The 21,522-nt window shown below is 38.0% G+C and overlaps 1 protein-coding gene across 2 annotated transcripts in view; it reads left to right on the top strand.

Moving 5' to 3' along the window:
• LOC107669223 (MKL/myocardin-like protein 2) overlaps positions 1-21,522 on the top strand; it is a 37,583-nt gene that overhangs the window by 11,382 nt on the left and 4,679 nt on the right. The window contains exons 3-14 of one of the 2 annotated variants that reach the window (XM_016461383.1): positions 5,361-5,426; positions 6,760-6,815; positions 7,080-7,155; positions 8,415-8,576; positions 8,685-8,854; positions 8,965-9,099; positions 9,190-9,434; positions 9,930-10,098; positions 10,876-11,664; positions 11,756-11,875; positions 16,084-16,251; positions 16,336-16,452. In XM_016461383.1, the coding sequence (XP_016316869.1) occupies positions 5,361-5,426; positions 6,760-6,815; positions 7,080-7,155; positions 8,415-8,576; positions 8,685-8,854; positions 8,965-9,099; positions 9,190-9,434; positions 9,930-10,098; positions 10,876-11,664; positions 11,756-11,875; positions 16,084-16,251; positions 16,336-16,452 (2,273 nt within the window). Of the gene's footprint in view, positions 1-5,360; positions 5,427-6,759; positions 6,816-7,079; positions 7,156-8,414; positions 8,601-8,684; positions 8,855-8,964; positions 9,100-9,189; positions 9,435-9,929; positions 10,099-10,875; positions 11,665-11,755; positions 11,876-16,083; positions 16,252-16,335; positions 16,453-21,522 lie in introns of both variants that reach the window. The other variant, XM_016461382.1, reaches the window with a different exon arrangement.

Raw genomic sequence — 21,522 nt, 5'->3', positions numbered from 1 at the left:
ACGCACGTGTGGAGGATTTACTGCTGATTACAGAACCGTCTTTCTGACAAGATGCGCGTTAAATATCGCATGCGATTTATCTTGCAGCCCTAATCTAGAATTGAACTTCCAATGGCAGGGAGGGGTTAACAATGGTCGGTCTAGTCTTTCTGCTCCCTCCTCTCCGTCTGCTGGTGGAGCAGATGTTGTCTCCTCTGAGGGAGTCCCAGTTTCACTGGAGCTGCTAACAGTGAATGGAGAGCCCTGAAGAACGTGGTCCTTGTTATTTTTTCACAAAGCTCTGGTGCTGTCAGGAGCCCGCTTTAAGATACTCTGAACATGAGGCAGGTCGGGCAGACGGCATGGCCTGCTTAGGACTGGAGACTCACAGCATCTGCAGAGGAAACTTCATACCAGGTTCTGCAGCTTGCTGCTCGGCTCTGAGAGGTGGATATCATTCTATCGCTGAGCGGATATAGGTTTAGACTATTTTGAATAGATTTTACTGGCTGCCTGAAGCTTTGTTTGCCAGGCTTTGGTTTAATGGAAATTTGCATGACAGCATTTGAAAAAAGAAAGCTACTATTGATTGGCTTTTCATGAGAGAGCTATGTGCATTACTCTGCTGATAATCAAGGTAATCTGCTGCAAATGGTTGAGATTGTCCGTTAGATGCACAACAGGAAGGTCAGTGATTGTTTAAAGTGCCCCTATTATGGATTTTTGAATATTACCTGTAATGCAGTGTGTAACACAGCTCTAATTGAATGAAAACATCCTGCCAGGTTTTAAATCTGAAAGTGCACCGTGTATAAAGTTATTGTCTCTAAAAAGAAAGAGTCGACTGAATCATTGAAAGTTTTTCCTTTTTAAAACGAATCCCAAGCCGTTTCATGTTGACATCAGCATGAAACATTAACATATTGCCCGCCCACTTGTTGGTCTTTTCTGGTTAGTCTGAATGAAAATGCAGATTCATTCTTTGCCACTAGGTGCCGCTTTTGGAGCGGTAAAATAGCGGTTTCCCCGGTAACGCTGTACACAAAGCAGCACTGCACTCACAAATGCTGCTTTATCAGGCATTACAGGCATGATGAAATGGAAATGAGATGAATCGGACCAATCACCGCAGATTAGTGTCACGCACAGGAGGGGTTTGGAAAAATGAATCGTTGAGCAAATCGTTTGGGAGTCGTTGAGCAAGTAAGGTAAAAAAATAAATGCATATTATAAAACAATGAAAGTGTTTTTTGACCTTGCATGCATGTCAACCTGTTGTTGGGGACTCCCAAAACCAAAATATGAACCTTTCATAACCCATAATAGGGGCACTTTAAGATAATAGCATTTCCATCTAAACAAAAGTCACGGCATAGATTGGCATGATATCGATGCATAAAGCTACTTATTTTCAAAATCGGCTAGTTAGTTAATAGACCTTAATGAAGTCCTTTATAATTTGGCTGGTTTCAGTTTCACCTGAGATTGATTGGATGCATTTCATAGGGGTTGTTTACAGAAGATGTGTTGCTGAATGGAACAGAATGCAAAAACTTGAGAGATAATTAAAAACTTTACTTGAGATGCTCAAAACACAGCTTTAGATGTGATGCTACAGCCAAAGATGTCCATCTGAATGTCTGTGGCTTTGCAAACAGGTAAAGAACAGCTCATCGATTAGCCACACTAAAGGCATCAATGTCAGTATTATTATTATTATTTAAATTATGTTACACTTTTGTTCAAAAGTTTGGGGTCTGTAAGATTTTTTAATGTTGTTGAAAGAAGTCTCTTATGCTTGACCAGCCTGCTTTTATTTGATCAAAAATATTTGCACATTTGAAATAACTACTTTCTATTTTTATATATAATAAAATATAATTTATTCCTGTGATTTCAAAGCTAAATATTCAGTCTCAGAAACATTTTGTATTATTTACATTGAAAACAGTGCTGCATAATATATTTTTCTGAAACTGATGCATTTATTTAGTTTTTTTTAAATAGAAAGTTAACTATTTAGGGTAAACATACCTATTAAGCTCACCAAAATCTACACTGAGACATTTTTAGTGCACAAGATATTGGTTTCAGTACAAGAAGTTATGTTAAAATAAAATAGTAATGTCTCACACAAAAATATTTAATTTTATTTTAAATGACAAAAGCATTTTGATTAAGATATACATCATTAAATGCAATGAAATGCATGCATTTAATGCATAAATGCATTAAGTCTGGCTGTGCTTAATGGGTACATTTTTGTACCCTTTAAGCACACCCCTGTTCCCATTAAGCTCACATCATGTTTTATTAAAAAATCTTGTTTATTAAAAAAAAACCTTTTTAAAAAATAATTGAAAGTCTGTAGATTTGAGCTGACATATCTAATAGAAAATCACATAGTGTATGATGGTCACAGACTCCAATTTTTTAGCAGATTATTATAATTTTTTTTGTAATCTCTTGACATTTTAAAAGTCATGAAGTGTATTCCAGCCTTTAGTCGCTTTTTTCCTGGACAGATATGACAGATCCGATTTCTGATGGCTCCTTCTTTGTACGGACGACATGCCTCTTTCATCTTTGGGCATAAACTATAGTTACACCTAGATTTTGTCATCTTAAAGCTGTGAAAATAAATTATTGACCATTTTATAAAGATTAACTTCAAGTGACAACTATCAGTTTATATTTAAAGGGATAGTTCAGTGTGTTTGCCATGTTTGAGCAGACTCTGATTGTCAAATAACTTTGAAATGATGTGAAAGAGTGTTGAGATATATTGTCTTGATTGTCACCAAGATGATGGCAGATGTTTTACTCATCATGTGGAATAACCCAACCTAAAAAGCTGCAATGTTATGTTGTGCAATCAAGGAGTCCTAAACGATCCCCCCAAAAAACCCCATATCGGTCGGGCTCTAAGTGGTATAATACATTATTTTTTCTTTTTATTATCAGAGCTCAAAAATGGAAGTGTGCTTAATGGGTACGTGAGCTTAAAATAGAAAGCTTTTGTAACATTATCAGTATTTTTATACTTTGGGTCAATTTAAGAAAAACAACAAAAAAAACTTAAATCTTACTGACCCCAAACTTGAATTGCAATGTGTGTAACAATAATATAATTATATTATATAAACTGTTATTATAATTCTCTGATCCTCACAGCTATTTTGAAGCCACTAATTCAGTGTGTTTGCCATGTTTGAGCAGACTCTGATTGTCAAATAACTTTGAAATGATGTGAAAGAGTGTTGAGATATATTGTCTTGATTGTCACCAAGATGATGGAAGATGTTTTACTCATCATGTGGAATAACCCACCCTAAAAAGCTGCAATGTTATGTTGTGCAATCAAGGAGTCCTAAACGATTTTTTCTTCTGTGCCCCAAGTAAAAAATTAACCTGATTAGGATCAAGGTCAATGTTGAGTCATGTATAGTCAGCATCTGTTATACTGTAGCATTATTTGGCCCCAGTTATTATCTCCTTCATGGTGCATTCATTCCTCTTCTCAGAGCTGAATTATGTCCTTTTTGCAGTGTAAAATACTTTCCCAGTTTTTCGAAAGTATTTATAATTATCAGTAGTAACTAGGGATGTAACGATTAACCAGGAGCCCATTGAAAATCGATTAAAATATGTGACGATTCAAATCGGTTGAGATGCTAAACAAATCGCGATTCATTTAGGGGTAGGAGTTTATATGAATGCATGTCTGAGGGGAACTTACTGTCTTTAGAAAAGTTTAGATGGTATTTTTTCTTTTCATCTTGCCTCTGTATAATGCATATTAAAGTTCATAAGTGCAGCTGCTTTGTTTACAGTGGAAACCAAGGAAACGCTTTAAGCGCCACCTGCTGGCAGAGAGTGAATCTGCGTCTCATTCAGCTTTGCTGTTTCTTGCAGATATTTTTATTTATAGTTTCACAAAACTGAAGTCAAACCATTCTGTTTTTGCTTCCAATTTTGAAATTATACAATCTAATTTAGTTTAAAAACTGCTCATGTTGCATGTATGCAGCATCTTTGTTTGGATCAAGATTAAAATGCAGTGGTTGCCTCTAATTTTAAAAGGAAAGAGCACAGACAAAGCCTTATTTTGTTTATATGAAGATATTTATTTTATTTGTGTTACTTATCTATTTGATTTGGGGCTTGTTTTAAAATTTCAATGTAGTTTTGTTATTTACATTTACATTATATTTAAATTTTGTCATTTAGCAGACACTTTTATCCAAAGCGACTTACAAATGAGGACAATAAAAGCAATCAAAACCAACAAAAGAGCAGTAATATGCAAGTGCTGTATTAGTATATTATTATAGTGTTATATTTCAATTTCACAAAGAAATGTGCAGCATTTTGTCCAAGGAATAATAAAAGGACACATTTAATTTATAATGTGTTTTAAATCTCATTTTGTTAAAAATAATAATAATCGTGAATCGAATCGAATCGTGAAATCAAAATCGTGAATCGAATCGAATCATGAGTTGAGTGAATCGTTACATCCCTAGTAGTAACTGTTCATACAGTTCTCTTCAGTGCCACAAGTGGTGCAGAAAGTGCACACTTCAGCTTTAAGTGCACAGATTCATAGTGAAAACAATGAAATGCCAATCATGTGCCCTCAGCACCCTCCAGAGTTTCGTTTGCTCAACCTCAGCTGACCTTGTTAACAGTAAACTGACTCAGCTTTTAGTCAGATTAAACCTTTCTGTTCCTGCGTTTAAGCATGTAGAACATCATTGCATTTGACACTGGCAGACTGACAGCGAATGTTTTATTAATATGCATAAAATGTATGTGGATGATGTTGTTAGTGCCATGTTGAGCTACAAGAACTGAGCATTAACAAGAAAATTCTTTAATAATCACCATGCAGCTGTGTTGAGCTTGCCTTCATAGATTTATAAATTCCCAGCTAATAGAGCTCATGATTCTTGATAAATGTCAGACGTTATCATGTTGTCTTTCTGACCAATTTGAGCTGTTTTTATAATCAGCCAAGTAAATCCAGGAGGCTCAGCCAAGAGAGCAAAGAAAAATGTCTTGAGAATTTTCCCAGGAAGTCTTCCAAACAGCACACTTCAAAAGGGTCACTCAAGAGCCTGTTGTTTTGGTAGCAGGAAGAAGTTTCTAGTTTAGTTTTTTTTTAATGGTGGCTCTTATGTAATTCTAGAGAGGAAATGTGTGTGATTTCGGTTGTGCTAAAGGTTAGATTTCCTTTTGTTGCGTGTGTGTGTGTGTGTGTGTGTGTGTGTGTAGGTGTGTTAATCAGGTGGAAAAGTTCCATTCTGGGTGTAGTGTTGACAAGCCTGATCTAGAGGTTGGGTCAAGAACATAACGCTGCTTCTGCTTCTCTCCACCAGTTCTCCAGCTGAGGCTACAGCAGAGACGCACCCGCGAGCAGCTCGTTGATCAGGGCATCATGCCACGTGAGTACAGCCCCTGCCATCTAATACTGCTGTGTGCACCAGCATATGAACAAGAGGATGATTCATATTTACTCTTGTATGAAAACTGCTAATATTAACTAAATATGTAAAAAGGTTTTAGTCATGAAATGGCATTTTGTGACCCATTTTTCCTTCATAATCTAAAAAAATGTATGGTGGGATTTGATTTTATCCATCATGAATTAATTGGATTGTGAAAAGTGGCACTACGTACCAACTGAAAGGGAGGGGTTAAAAAGTAAGCGAGACTAAAAAAAAACACGCTCCAAATCTTTTTTTACATTTTGAATAACTAACCAGTAAATCATGCACAAAAAGAATAAGCTGCAATAAATGTTATGTTGACCTTACAGGGCTTTATTCACATATCTAACTTATATTTAAGAAATAATAATTGTTCTGTTGTAAATGTGAAAAAATATGTCGCGATATTTAAAAGTGACATCTTGCTCCCAATCACATTTTGCACTACTGTTCAAAACTGTTCCTTCACAGGAATAAATTACATCTTAAAATATATTAAAATAGAACCTTTAAAATAAAACCATTTTGAATTCTAATCATTTTCACATTATTATTGTTTTAACTGTGTATTTTTTAATCAAATAAATGCAACTTGGTGAGCATAAGAAACTTTTCCCCAAAAAAATTGTTGAATGGTAGTGTAACATCCTTTGTGTTCCACATTACATGTTTATTTGTGACACATTATCTAAAATTTTGATGTCATGTAAACCTTCCTTTTTTAACTGTGCGTTTAAGAAATCAGTTGGTGCTGTGGTTTCTGTACCAAATCTGCTTTTGAATCAGTTGTTTATTCTCGCTCTTCAGCATAGTTCACAACCAGGCATAGGTGACCAATGCACATGGTATTTTTTTCCAAAAGCTCACCTCTCGCCTCACCACCGCTCATTCTGTTATTGCTCATAACCACTTTTCCGTTCAACCAAGTCACCGAGAAGTGTGTGAGATCTCTCATACTTACATAAACTTAAATTTTTTTTCCTCTGGCCATGTCTGAGCTGATTGATGGGATTAAACTGCATGCTGTCGCATAGCTCAGTGTAATATCAGGCATAGATTCTGCTGGGATTAAGAGGTAGCTGTCTGGTCCTGAAGGGCACCATGTAGTCTGTGTGCTAATCTCTGTGTGGGCCCACCATCTCTGCTCTGAGTAATATGTGAGACCAGGCGCTACAGCATTTAGAAAGACTACAGGAGATGAAAGAGCCGTGTGTGTTTGAAGTGTGGGTGATGGCCTTGTGTCCTCATGAGACTGATGCTCTGCTTGTGTGTGTGTGTGACTTTACAGCCCTGAAGAGCCCTGCAGCGTTCCATGAACAGATCCGCAGCCTTGAGAGAGCCAGGGTAAGAGCAGGGCACCAAGCCCCAGACCTCGTGCACTTTCCTCAGCCATCTGGTCTCTCTGATCCTCCCTGAAACCTCTTCAGGGTTGCCCAGCTCTCTGTAATGGGACACATGTGAACCTCTCAGTTGATTTAATAGCTTAAGCCTTCTGTAAATGTGTTTGTTATTTGCAAAGCACAGCGGAGATCATTATAATGGTTACTTTCTGATCCCTGAATTACAGAGGGATTTCGTTTTCTGAAACTGTATAATTTCTCTCCGTAGACTGAAAATTTCCTAAAGCACAAAATACGCAGCCGTCCAGAAAGGGCCGAGTTGGTCCGCATGCACATCTTACAAGGTAATCCTCCATTCACGATACATGTAATGGCAGCTAATCTGCCTGCTGGGAAAAGTTTTTTGAATCTACTTTGTTTTTAAACAAAGCTGTAGCTGTAGCTGTAGCTCAGGGGTGCCCAAACTCGGTCCTGGAGGGCCGGTGTCCCGCAGAGTTTAGCTCCAACTTGCCTCAACACACCTGCCTTCAAGTTTCTAGTATGCCTAGTAAGAGCTTGATTAGCTGGTTCAGGTGTGTTTAATTGGGGTTGGAGCTAAACTCTTCAGGACACCGGCCCTCCAGGACCGAGTTTGGACACCCCTGCTGTAGCTCTCAAATCTTGTTAGTAGAGATGGGCATCAATACAGATTTTTCTGATTCGATTCCAAATCCAATACTATTTATTCAGTTTGATTTGGAGTTCATTCTGAATGATTTGGGAGTAATTTCTGATCCATTTTACTTTACATTTTCTCTCTGTTAATGCTGTTATAAATAAAAAGCAGTGTTTCAACTCATCTTTTATTAAAAGAACTGACACGTGAGAGCCATTTGTTTGCCTGTAAGGACAACTTAGGGACAACTTTCCAAAAATGGAACCCCGTTCCAAACCCATACAACTTTCGTTTACCTTCAAAATAGAAATGAAGATATTTTTTAATGAAGCCTGACAGATTTCTGTCCATCCATTGAAAGTCCATTCCACCAAAACTTCACATCAGATGATCAGAAAATCAGATGATCAGAAAAAATCAGAGACCGTAAAAGTAATCCATATAAAATGTGCAGATTATTCTGTCTCCTGAAGAGATATGATCACTTTAACATGATGGAACAATTTTAATTTAGGCTTTTATTCACATATAAACATTGATCAACGCACATATACATAGAGCACAACAAATATGGTGAATGGAAGCTCAACCATACCAGTCAGGTTTGTTGTCTATATATGTTGTCTAAATAACTGTTGGTTTAGCGTATAAATCAAGTATGGTTGAACATATGTTGGCCATATCTGATATGCAATAGATGCTGATGTATGTACGATGATCAGTGTTTATATCTGAATAGTTTTACCAAACTATGCTATCAAGTTAGTTCAGCAGAAAGCAGTGGCAGCTTAACCAGTCAGCATAATTAAAAAGCAAGAAAAATTCATGTTCAAAAGTGTTTGCATTATTTACTTCTGTGATTGAGTTGACCTCTGTGTGATTGTTGTGGTGTTTCAGTAGGAGTGTGGGTTGAAATGATTGCTGTTCTGGTTTTTGGTGGGTTGGCAGAGACAGTGGCGGAGCCTTCTCTGCAGGCCACTCAGCTGAAATTGAAGAGAGCTCGATTGGCTGATGACCTGAATGAGAAGATTGCTCAACGCCCCGGCCCCATGGAGCTAGTGGAGAAGAACATCCTGCCAGTGGACTCCAGCGTCAAGGAGGCTATCATTGGTGAAAATGCAAACTATATTTACAGTATGTATTAAACTGGGGTAAATATGCACATGGCGCATAAATTGAATGAAGTATGATACATTGTCCTTCGTTTTAATTGGGTAGATGGTCAGATGCAGTACCCTAGAACTCTAGAGGAACTAGCTGATGAGGACAGTGGAGATGCGTTTTCACCCGAGCAGCCAGCTAGTCATGAGTCCCAGGGTTCTGCAGCCTCACCTGGGGAGGTCCGGGCCATTGAAGAGTCCTCACCATTGCCTGATAACTTCTTACAGGTATTCTTGTCACCTCCTTTTCACTTCAGAGCTCATGGTGCAAAAAAACAGAATTTAGTCATTTAGGTTTTGCAGAACACCTGAGATTCATCATGTGTTGTTTTTCACAGCACTTTCCTGCAGTGACCACCACAACAGATTTCCTCAAGTCTTTTTCCACCAATGAGCAATCAGTTAGCCCTCCAGCACCCATGCCACAGCTAGTCACTGTGGCCCCTGTGAAGTCTGGGCCCACCCTTATAAAGGTCAGTAAAGAACTGAAGAAACAACAAAAATTTATGAAATTCCCTTGATTAGATGTAATACATAATGGGAAATCTCTGTTCAATTTACAGCAAAGTCAGCCTAAGTTACCTGGGGACAAGAGCCGCAGTAGGAAGAGTAAGGAGGCCAAGCCACGTGTGAAAAAGTTAAAATATCATCAATACATTCCCCCAGACCAGAAACAAGAACCCAACCAAGCCCCGATGGATTCCTCATATGCTCGTTTACTACAACAACAGCAACTATTTTTGCAGCTACAGATCCTGAGCCAACAGCAGCACTACAACTACCAGACCATCCTTCCTGCACCTCTCAAGTAAGCAAGGAGATCTGGATCTGTGTGTTTGTTATATGTGTATCAGGCCCTGATGTTTTCGGTATGTACTGCTTTACCAATCCTATCGTTGAGTTCGGTGGATGCAAACCATTTTGCCTTTGTCTTGCCTAATTAGTTAAAGGTCATCTTTCACTTTTGAAGCTAGCCATATTTTGTCAGCTATTAGTATAATGGTTGCATTATGAATGGTTTTAGGGGGAAAATGTCTAAAACGCTATTATTGTTGCCGGTGGCCATCAGGACCATTACCTATTTTCCAATAACAAATCCTGTTTAGTGATTTTTATTAATGGCAGGAAGTCGAAGAGGTTATTGCTCTGCTTCCTTTTCCATCTCTTGTGCAAGATTTATTTTAGCTGTCGTTGTATTCTGCCTCAGCATTGTTCGATGGTGTTTATTTATTGAGAATTGTTCCTTCTGTGATGTTAAGTGTTGTTTCTTCCCTTTCTTCCCATCTGCTTCCCTTCTCACCAGGCCTGTGATAGAAGGCCAAAACAGCAGTGCCACAGTGGCTATCAACAGCACCAGCAGCCTTCCTGCCTCTATTGTGGTGTCTCTGCCCACAGCAACACCTGTGCGGCCCAACAGCACCCTTTCCAACCGCAAGGCAGGCATACTACCTGCCAACCTGGAGGAGATGAAGGTACCGACAGATTCTTTTTTTCCACAGAAAAAATTTAATCAATAATAGATACCTGACTGTTCAAAAGTTTGGAGTTGGTAGAATTTTTTAATGCTTTTGAAAGACATTTCTTATATTCATCAAGGCTGGATTTATTTAAAAATACAATAACAAGTAATATATATTGTTACACAATAAATTACGTTTTCCATTTTAATTTATTCCTGTGATGGCAAAGCTGAATTTTTAGCAGTCATTACTCCAGTCTTCAGGGCCATATGATCCTTCACAAAATATATTGTAATATAATATGATTCAACGTTCACAAAACGTTTCTTATTATTATCAGTGTTGAAAACAGATAACAGCTTAATACTTTTGTACAAATCATGATAACATTTATTTCAGGATTCTTTGATAAATAGAATGTTCAAAAGAATATAAGCATATATTTGAAATGGAAATCTTTAACATTATGTCTTTTTTGTCACTTTTGATCAATTTAATGCATCCTTGATGAAGAAAAAAGTATTAATTTCCAATTCCAAACTTTAATACGGTTGTGTATACTAAATATAAATAAATTAATTAATATGACTTTTCCATTATGTAAAATTTGGTTCAGAAGGTTTGTCTCCAGTAAATATGCATCTTAATTATTAAATGTTGTAGAATCCAGATGATTTGTAGCTATTTTTATGGTGATATATATGGTAGCCCAGAAATCACTTTCTTTTCTCTATGGAGCTAATATTTATAGAGTTTATAATTTCACTAATAATGGGTTTATTTTGGCAGGTGGCAGAGCTGAAAATGGAGTTAAAGTTACGTGGTCTTCCAGTGTCTGGAACAAAAACAGACCTAATTGAACGGCTTAAGCCTTTTCAAGAAAACAATGCCTGGACTGCACCCAACATCTTCACAGGACCTAACATACAGCCCTGCAGCACACCTATGGAGGTGTCCAGCACCACTACAACCCTATCCCCCATCCAACAGCCCTCTGAAAATCAGAGCTCCGCTCCACCTGTGTCTCCTGGTTCTTCAGAGCTTCACAGCAAAGAGGACGCATCCATGGAGGGACAGGCAGAGGGCCAAAACCCCAGTTTAGTAACGGCAGCTCCTGTTCCTGAGGAACAGGACCGGAGACTGCACGAAAAGGAGCGACAGATTGAGGAACTGCTGCGTAAACTGAAGCAGGAGCAGAAGCTGGTGGAAGAACTGAAGATGCAGCTAGAGGTGGAAAAAAGGAGTGGACAGGTTGTTCCACTTGCAGAAAATAATAACACTTCCAGTCCAGCCACTATGTTGGCGTCTGTCAAAACAGAAAACACTGTCCCTCCTAACTGCACACTGAGTCCACACACTACGTCAACGCTATTGAAGCTTGAGGAGGCCCATCCCAACCAGGTGACAGCTACTCCTATCCGTCAGTTCATTATCAGCCACCAAGGATTCCCACAGGTCATAGGACAGCCCCAGACTCTTCTAACCACTCCGCATGGGGGCACTCAGATCCTTCTTCCAGTGCCCCTGGCAAATAATACCACTACCATCCAGCTGCCCAACACTAATGTCAAACTACAGGTAACACAAAACTTGTGTATATATATATATGTGTTAGGTGCAGTAAATACTTGTCAATAATTCAATTTAATCTTGATTTTTCTTTTTGTAGCCAGTTTTGCAGGCTGTGTCTCCATCAGTGCCAGGTATAATTCAGACCCCCCAAATACAGCCCACCAAAGCAGAGAGTCCTACATCACAACAGCTGCTCAGTCACAACCACATAGTTCAGGTCAGTCTTATAACCAAATACACATATGTTGCCGTATACTATATAACTGAACAAATATAATAGCATAAATATGTAATAGAATTTATATGTTTTATATAATATTTAATAATGTATTGATAATACTAAGAATTGGTCCTTCAACACCAAATCAGCATGTTAGAATGATTTCTGAAGGATCATGTGACACTGAAGACTGGAGAAATGGCTTCTGAAAATTTAGCTTTGCCATCTTAGGAATAAGTTACATTTTAAAATATATTAAAGGGTTAGTTCACCCAAAAATAAAAATTAGCCTGCGATGTATTCACCCTTAATTAATTTTTTTCTTTCAGACAAATCCAATAGACCCTTTTTCTGTTAGTAAACATTGTGACGTTTTTCTGTGGGCGGAGCTTAGGTGGAGGAAAAAAGATTCCCCTGACCGCTTCACTAACGCTAGCTATGAAGTTTGTTAGCTTGTTTTTGTTTTGTTTTTTAACAATGACTGGAGAAAATCCGATTTTACCTGCATATGTAAAGTCACTCGCTGTCCAGGATCGCGACTGTTATTTAAAAAGGTTAACTTTAACGGACGAAACCAGATTGGTCGACCCTACACGCTAGCTCAAAGCATGGATGATATGACAGGATTTCCTCTAGTTGAGTGATTCACATCTATAGAGAAACCTAACGTGTAACATTATAATAAAGAGAAACTCACCTGTGTCTGTCTAGTCATGAAGATGCATATATATTTAAATTTCAGCAGGCAACTATTTTTATGAAAATCCATATATATATAAATTTCAGCAGGCAACTATTTTTACAGCAGCTACATTAGAGTGAACTGGGCCAAAATACAAAATAAAAGTTAAACATTCAATGTGATGGATATATTATTTGAAGATGTATGTGTCATGTAATGATACAAATAGTTATTTTAAAGTATATACCTCCTGTAAATTATAAGTTTACAGTGACATTACATACCGTTACTTTACATACAGTACATTTAAATTAAGATGTGAATATTTTCTAGAAATTTTCTAGAAATAAAAAATACATAACAACAGAAGACAATACTTTATTTAACCTTTTCTGACAAGAAGTGTGCGCTGCAAACAAGCATTTTTGACGATCATTTCTGTCCAGTCCGCTCGTTTTATCGCATTTAACCACAGCTGTCGTCTGTTTTTTGTCTGGAGGTGGCAGCAGGTATGCTTTAAAATTTAAAATTGGAGCTTCTACTACATCGATTCTGGGACCCAACATCACAATAAGACGATATTTTAAGCTCCGTATGTAACTGAATCTGCGCTGGTTTGAATTGGCCGCCTCCAGTTTCCCCTTTGTTTTGCCTCCAGCTAGCGAGGTGACGTAAATGTGACGTCGGCCCTAAAAGGGTCTATTGGAGTTATATTAAAAATGATCCTGGCTCCTCCAAGCCTTTCAATGGGGGTAAGCGGGTGCTTTTTGTCAACAGTCCAGAAGACGTGAAATAAAGTGCGCATATCCGTAATAAAACGTGCCTCCCGCGGCTCTGGGGGGTGAATAAAGGCCTCCTGTAGCGAATCCATGCTTTTTGTAAGAAACATATACTTGAATATTTCAAACGTAATAAACACTTTTTTCTCACTTCCGCTGACTGTCATACTTGCAAGCCGTTCCGGCGGATGACGTAGGACGTATCGTGCGCACGCCTCTGAGATATGCTAGTCTCGCGAGTTTGTTTACAGGACCAAAGGAAGAAAAGTTTCCTTACTTTAGCAAAGGAAAACCAGTCTCCTCTTGGCTTATATCGAAATCCTCCAACATTTTTCTTTACAAATCCTCGTTTTGTGCTTCTAATTCGTGACCGGCATTTTGTTTTGTTCTCTCTCCACGTTCGTCACTAATCACGCAACGCTGACGTCCTACGTCATCCGCCGGAACCGTTTCGCATACGACAATCAGCAGAAGTGAGAAAAAAGTGTTTATTACATTTGAAATATGGATATTTATCTTACAAAAATGCATGGATTCGCTACAGGAGGCCTTTATTCACCCCCCGGAGCTGTGTGAGGCACGTTTTATTACAGATGCACGCGCTTTATTTCACGTCTTCTGGACTGTTGACAAAAAGCACCCGCTTACCCCCATTGTAAGGCTTGGAGGGGCCAGGACAATTTTTAATATAACTCCGATTGGATTCGTCTGAAAGAAGAAAGTCATATACATCTAGGATGCTTTGAGGGTGAGTAAAATACTCATTTTCATTTCTAGGTGAACTAACCCTTTAAAATAAGACAGTTATTATAAAAAAAATACAAACACACATTGTATATGCAAGAAGTTAATTTGGAGCGCCATATGAACATAATATTATGTGATTGGACCTGCTTTCTTTACTCTGTGTAATTGAGCTGATATATATGCCCGTTTCGGCCACTTAAAAAAAAAAAGTAATTGCGACTTTTTTATCTCACAGTTCTGGCTTTTTCCCACAATTGCGAGTTTACATCTTGCAGTTCTCACTTTTTTCTCAGGATTGTGAGATACAACATCAAAATTGCAAGATATAAACTCGCAGTTCTGAGAAATAAACTTAGAATTGTGATATAAACTCTCAGTTCTGACTTTTTTTCTCAGAATTACGTGATATGAACTTGCAATTGCAAGAAAAACTCAGAATTGCAAGATGTAAACTTGAAGTTCTAGGAAATAAAGTCGCAATTCTGAGACATAAAATCAGAATTTTTCTCAGAATTGCGAGTTTGTATCTCACAATTGTGACTTTTTTTCTCTTAATTGCAATTGCGAGTTCAGTCAGAATTGTGAGATATAAACTCGCAATTCTGAGAACATCAGTCTTTTTTCCCCTCAGAACTGGACTTTATAACTCGCAATTGTGAGAAAAAAAGTCAGAATTTTGAATTTCTATCTCGCAATTCTGACTTTATTTCTCGCAGTTGTGAGTTTATATCCCACTATTCTGTATATAACTAGCAATTGCAAGTTTGTCATGCAATTCTGAGAAAATTTCATATCGCAATTCTGAGGAAAAAAGTCAGAATAGCGAGATGTAAACTCACAATTGCTACAAAAAAATTCAGTATAGTGAGATAAGTCGCAATGGACCTTTTTCACATTTCCGGGTTTCTCAGCAGCGGAAGCCATCATGTTGGGTTAACTTGAAGAGCAGTGAATGAGAGAGTACCACAAATATATTTTTTGCACCCCCATTTGCTCAAATAGCAAAAGAAAAACTCTATGATAGTGTTTTCATGACTTTCAATAAAAGGAAAAAAATTGAGAGAGACTGATAACGGCAGTCAGAAGAGAGAACCATGTCAAATTTACCATCCCTCCCATAGACGCTGCATTAGAAACACCCTCGCATTAGCGTAAACTAGTTTTTTTTTTGTAATTTGATGCAAAGGTATTATAATACAAAGAATAGTGTTATAAATGTACATAATTTTTTTTTTTAATACAAATAATGCGTCATCACATTCTTGTGAAAAGGGTGCATTACCTTTTTTATTTTTTATTCAGTGGCGGAAACGGTCTTCTATAGATATATGTTCAAAATGAGTATGTTCAGTATAAAATATATCTGAAATGTAGATAAATCAAACAATTTTGTCTAACTGATTACTATAAAAAAATTAGCAGACAAAGTTGTCATTGATGTTGTTCTCAAGATAACCAAACGTCAGATAGGCATATCACTTTTATCCACACTACAGAGTTTTTTTTTTTACAGAGTATTGAATGACTGTGGAATCTGAGTAAGAACAGGATCAGTGCCAGCAGGAGCAGTCAGAACAAGTGAACATAATCTGGGAGCTCTGGGAGCATCTAGTTTTGTCTGTCCAGCAGAGACATTCATCAATGAGATGGATGGTAGCTGCTGGTCTCATTTCTTTCTAGGCTTTCACTCTACTGTAATTGGCCTGTCCTGGCAGCAGGGCACCATGCTAAGGTTTCCCAGCTAGATGGCCATTACTTTGGCATAGCGAACGAGCCTGGCCTGAGTCCTGGATGACTTGTGTAACTAGAGCTCATTGGTTGTGATGAGCTGATAACATTTTCATCGACGGCCATGCCTGGTGGACACTTGCCAGCGTGACCTGAAAAGACTTGTTCTCATACCAAGCAGAAAGATCATAATACAAACACAAATGCTCTCTATGATGCTAGTCGGTGTTTCTGGATGCTCATGGCCTATTGGTTTACTCTTCACACAGGCCCTGCCTTTGGGCACCACCAAGAGGTCAGGTTTCCAGCACGGTATCAATGAGAACCCAGCAGGCCTGGAGATACCTCAGTGCTTCCTCAGCAGCTCCCCAGATAACAGGATCTCACGTCAGACTTCCCCCGTCCCAACAACCCTTATCAATGGGCCACTAAACAAAGTATAACATCCTACATTTATTGAGAGGTTTTTAGTGTTGAGTTCTGTTTTGAGTTGAGTGCTCACTGAGTTTTTTTATCCCCAGACATCCTTCATCCAGCAGTCCCCAGTTTTCAACCAGACGCCCAAGAACAGAGAACCTCCCCGCTATGAGGAGGCCGTCAAACAGACCCGCAGCCTACAGAATGCCGCCGTCTCAGAGGTGATGACTTTTTGTTTCCTATATATATCTATGCATGCTCGTACAAATTCTGGGTTGAATAGTGGGTTGTTTCAGCAGTTGTCAATTTTTACCTCACCCAAAAATTAACTTCCAATGTTTTTCCAATCCCTTTCGTTCTTCTGTGAAACACAAAATGAGATCTTAAAGGGGTCATATGATGCTGCTAAAAAGAACATTATCGAAGCACACAGCATCTTCATGACATGGCTGCAGCGTCAACAAAACTACAGTGAGACTAAAAGTTACGCCTTCTTTCTTTGCGTGAACATTTGGGTGGTGTTATGCAAATCTTCCCACATAGTGAGGTAGATATGTGGGGGCATGTTAGAACGAACCGTTTTAGGTAGGTGTGGCTGACTCTGAACTTTTATAAAGAATATCTCTTTGGATTTGAGACTTTAGTCTTTGCAACTTTACAGATGTTCTTTATGCACCAAGAGCTTGTAACACTCCAAAGAGAAAGGAAAAATTTAAATCGCATCATATGACCCCTTTAAGCAATGAGCCTCTGTTTTTCATACATGGAATGGGGAAGGTGATCTATACTACCAATTTCCAAAACAGAAAAAAATGCACCAATTATGTGCAGTATTCCATGTGACTCGTGCACAATAGGTCAGTCCATCTCAAGTGGTTGCTTGACCATTTTTAACCCTTTCACACAATATGCTTAAAATATTCCAACTAAGTCATTAATTTAGATTGCAACGCGTAGAATCAGAGTCTGACAGATTTACAAAAGGTAAATTCATCCAGTTCTCTTGAAAGACATGAAAGTAAGTGGCCGGTGAACTGGGAGAAGAATAAACTTTAGTTACCTACACAGTGACATAATTAAAATGTGTCATATTACAGCAAATGACAATTAATTATGTTTAAGGTTTTTTTTAGTACTTATGTGTATTTTAATGTCTGAAACCTAAAATAAACATGGTTGAAAACACTGAACAGTTGTGATAATATGACAAGCGCTAAGCAAGTTTCTGATAGTCAAAGCGCCAAAGCATATTTGAATTTAGCAGTTTTTCACAAAATGCTGGATGGACTAATCAAAATGGTGTGATCCTACATGTCAAAGGGTTACATTTTTGTTTTTAGTGATTACCTCTATATTGTTTCAAAACATTTAGCATATTCTTGTTCCTTAGACTTCGAATTTTGCTCGAAGTTCCACTTTTAAGGTCAGTTTACAATAGAAAAGGATTTGATTCTCAGTCCTAAACCTTCTTCAGGGGGTACCGATGTACAGTGCTGCTTGAAAGTTTGTGAACCCTTTAGAATTTTCATTATTTCTGCATAAATATGACCCAAACTAACTAGATTTTCACACGAATCCTGAAAGTAAACAAAGAGAATCCAATCAAACAAAGGAGACAAAAATATATACTATTTCATTTATTTATTGAGAAAAATGATCCGGTGTTAAATATTTGTGAGTGGTAAAAGTATATTAATCTTTGCTTTCAATATCTGGTGTGACCCCCTTTTGCAGCAATAACTGCAAGTAACGTTTCTTGTAACTGCTGATCAGTCCTGCACAACGGCTTGTAGGAATTTTAGCCCATTCCTCAGTACAGAACCACTTCAACTCTGTGATGTTGGTGGGTTTCCTCCTATGAACTGCTTGCTTCAGGTCCTTCCACAAAATTTCAATTGGATTAAGGTCCGGAATATTACTCAGTCATTCCAAAACATTAACTTTGTTCTTCTTTAACCATTCATTGGTAGAACAACTTGTGTGCTTGGGGTCGTTGTCTTGCTGCATGACCCACTTTCTCTTGAGATTCAGTTCTCGGACAGAAAAATAGCCTATTAGCTATTTTTATTCGTCTTGTCAAAATACAAAATTCGTTTGACATTTTTCTGTTAACAGTAGGAAAACTGTTGCAGAGAAAAATAAATAAATACAACATCTTTAATTTAAAATTATAGGCTAAGCAAAATATAAACAAAACCGAGTTGAACTTCCTTCAAGGACAGCGCTCTGAGCATCGTTATGCACATGCTGCGCACAGACCCCGCAAATAAAACGCGTGACGTTAAAGCATGCGTGCAGCGTGTGCATAACAGTCCTGAGCGCAAGCTGTACCCTACTGGTGGTGGTCAGTAAGAATAAAGCGCAGATATGCTATTCTAAATGGACATCGAGAAAGGGATATTATATTGTTAGACCGCCCGCTCCCGTTCAAATTACACCAGAGTTACCGACCGCTACCGCGTTTTATTTGGGAATTTAATCCCCCGGCGCAAAAAATCTGGTCGGGAATGCAGACCTCTAATTCAGTTCTCTTGAGATTCAGTTCTCTGGGGAGGGTAACAGTGGTCTTGAATTTCCTCCATTTGTACACAATCTTCTGACTGTGGATTGGTGGAGTCCAAGCTCTTTAGAGATGTTTTTGTAACCTTTTCTAGCCTGATCTCTTTTGTTTGTGCCATGATACACTTCCACAAACATGATCAAACTTTGATAGATCCCTGTTCTTTAAATAAAACAGGGCACACACTGACACCTGATAGTCATCTCACTGATTAAAAACACCTCTGAACAGATGGACTCTAATTTCACCTTCAAATTTACAGCTAATCCTAGAGATTCACATACATTTGCCACTCACAGATATGTAATATTGTATAATTTTCCTGATTAAATAAATGACAAAGAACATATTTTTGTCTCACTTGTTTGTTTGGGTTCTCTTTGTCTTCTTTCATGACTTGGGTGAAATTTTGATTATGTTTTGTGTCATATTTATGCAGAAATATAGAAAATTCTAAAGAGTTCACAAACTTTCAAGGGGCACTGTAAGTATAATGTGCATGCAGAACAATTCAAGTTTGAGACTTATCTTTTGTGTATGTGTGTGTGTGTGTGTGTGTGTGTGTGTGTGTGTCTGTGGAGGTGAGAATTTGCTTAAAAATACCACAGAATTATTTTTTAAAAATACCACTCATTTTCATGTTGGTTTATCTCTGGAACCGGATATAAACTTATCTACACCACAGAGATGGCTGCTGGAGTTAAACTAATAATAAAAAAAAATTGCAGGGTTTTTTTTTGGTCTCAGTGTTTTGCAGTTCTAGTACATAAAGGTAACCACTCGAAAAATTAGGAAACAAAAATAGACCACTTAAGATGGACTGACCCTATATTCCAAATCCTCTGATGCCATATGATGACTGAAATGTAATAATAATAATAATTATAATAATAATAAATAATAATAAACACCCAAGGTCACTTTACAAGTCAGGTTTAAGGAACAGAAACAGATAAACATCAAAACCAGAAGACAGAACACATAGCAAGAGCTGAGAGTAATATACAGAGACCACTTACAAAGTTAGATTAAAGATACAGAGAGAATGTAGATGAACATCCATAACAGGGTACAAATTACAGACTGAAAACTGAAGAGTAATACTCAGAGAAAAAAAATTTTTTAAGAGGTTTTTGAAGGAGAGAAGGGAGAATGCTTGACGGATGTTTTGGGGAAGAGCATTCCACAATCTGGGAGACACAACCCTTAAAGCCCTAGCTCCCATAGTCACCAGACAATTAAAAATATTATCTAATAATATTTGATATAAAATATTAAAAGTTGTATTATATATATATATATATAATTTTTATTTATATAGCGCCATTCCAACACCCAAAGTTGCTTTACAGAGACGAATAAGGAACAGAGCCAAATAAACATCAAGGCACAATACATATACCAAGGGCTGAAAGTAATATACAGAGGTCGCTTACAAAGTTAGGTTAGAGATACAAACAAAGAGGGATTCAAATAAATAACATATCCATAACAAAGTAAAATTTACAGACAGAGAACTGAAGAGTAATATTCAGAGAAAAAAACGTGTTTTTGAAGGAGACAAGGGATGCTTGATGGATGTCTTGAGGAAGAGCATTCCACAACCTGGGAGCCACAACACTGAAAGACCTGGCTCCCATAGTCACCAGACAAAACTTAGGGGTGACTAACAATCCCTCACTAGAAGATCGTAAGGAGCGGGCAGGAGTAAGTCAGATAAATATGTAGGACCAAGGTTATAGAGAGCTCTATAAGTGAGAAGTAGTATCTTGTAGTTTATGCGCAAGGAAACCGGAAGCCAATGAAGGTGATAGAGGATGGGGGTAATGTGATCGCTCTTTCTTGTGTGAGTAATCAAGCGAGTTGCAGAGTTTTGAACATATTGTAAGAGCCAATCAGAATTACCTCAGTTTTATCAAGAGTTAAATTTAAGGTAATTTGCCACCAGCCAAAGCTTGAGTTTCTTGATGCAATTTGTTAATGCAGGCGGAGGAAACACTGAGGTGGAAGGTGCGCTAAAATAAATTTGAATATCATCTGCATAACAGTGGAAGTTAAACCCATAGCGTTTGATTATTTGTCCAATTGGTAGCATATACTGTAAATGGTAAAAAGGAGAGGGCCCAAAACAGAACCTTGAGGTACACCAGAACTAATGGATTTGGTAGATGATTTGTGTTTCTGGTATATAACAAATTGTTGCCTCCCGGTCAAATAGGAGGAAAACCATTCAAGGGCTGTGCCAGTAATTCCAAATGCTGAAAGCCGTGAGAGGAGTATCTCATGACAAACAGGGTCAAAAGCAGAGCTGAGGTCTAACAGAAGGAGAGTGCTGAGAGCACCAGAATCAGAAGCTAAGAGAAGATCGTTAAGAACCTTAACCAGGGCTGTTTCAGTACTGTGTAATGGACAAAAGCCAGACTGGAAGGGCTCATAGAGGGTGTGTGCTGTTAAGAAGGCCTGTAACTGGGAGGTTAATATCTAATATCTTAGAGAGAAAAGATAAGTTCGAAATAGGCCTATAGCTACTTGGGGAAGACCATGCTTTTTAATAACTGGAGTGACAGCAGCAATCTTAAGCTTTGATGGTACAGTTCCAGATGACATTGACATATTAATGAAGTGAGTGATGGGTAGTGACAAAGCAGGCAAGCAATTCTTCAGTAAAGAGGTAGGTGCAGGATCAAGAAGACTAGTAGAGGAATTAGACAGCCTGATTATCTCATCAACC

Source organism: Sinocyclocheilus anshuiensis, unplaced genomic scaffold, assembly GCF_001515605.1.
Source record: "Sinocyclocheilus anshuiensis isolate Anshui unplaced genomic scaffold, SAMN03320099.WGS_v1.1 scaffold220, whole genome shotgun sequence".
Taxonomy (NCBI): Eukaryota; Metazoa; Chordata; class Actinopteri; order Cypriniformes; family Cyprinidae; genus Sinocyclocheilus; species Sinocyclocheilus anshuiensis.
The sequence above is the reverse complement of the archived record's forward strand: the minus strand, read 5'-3'. Positions and strand labels throughout refer to the sequence as shown.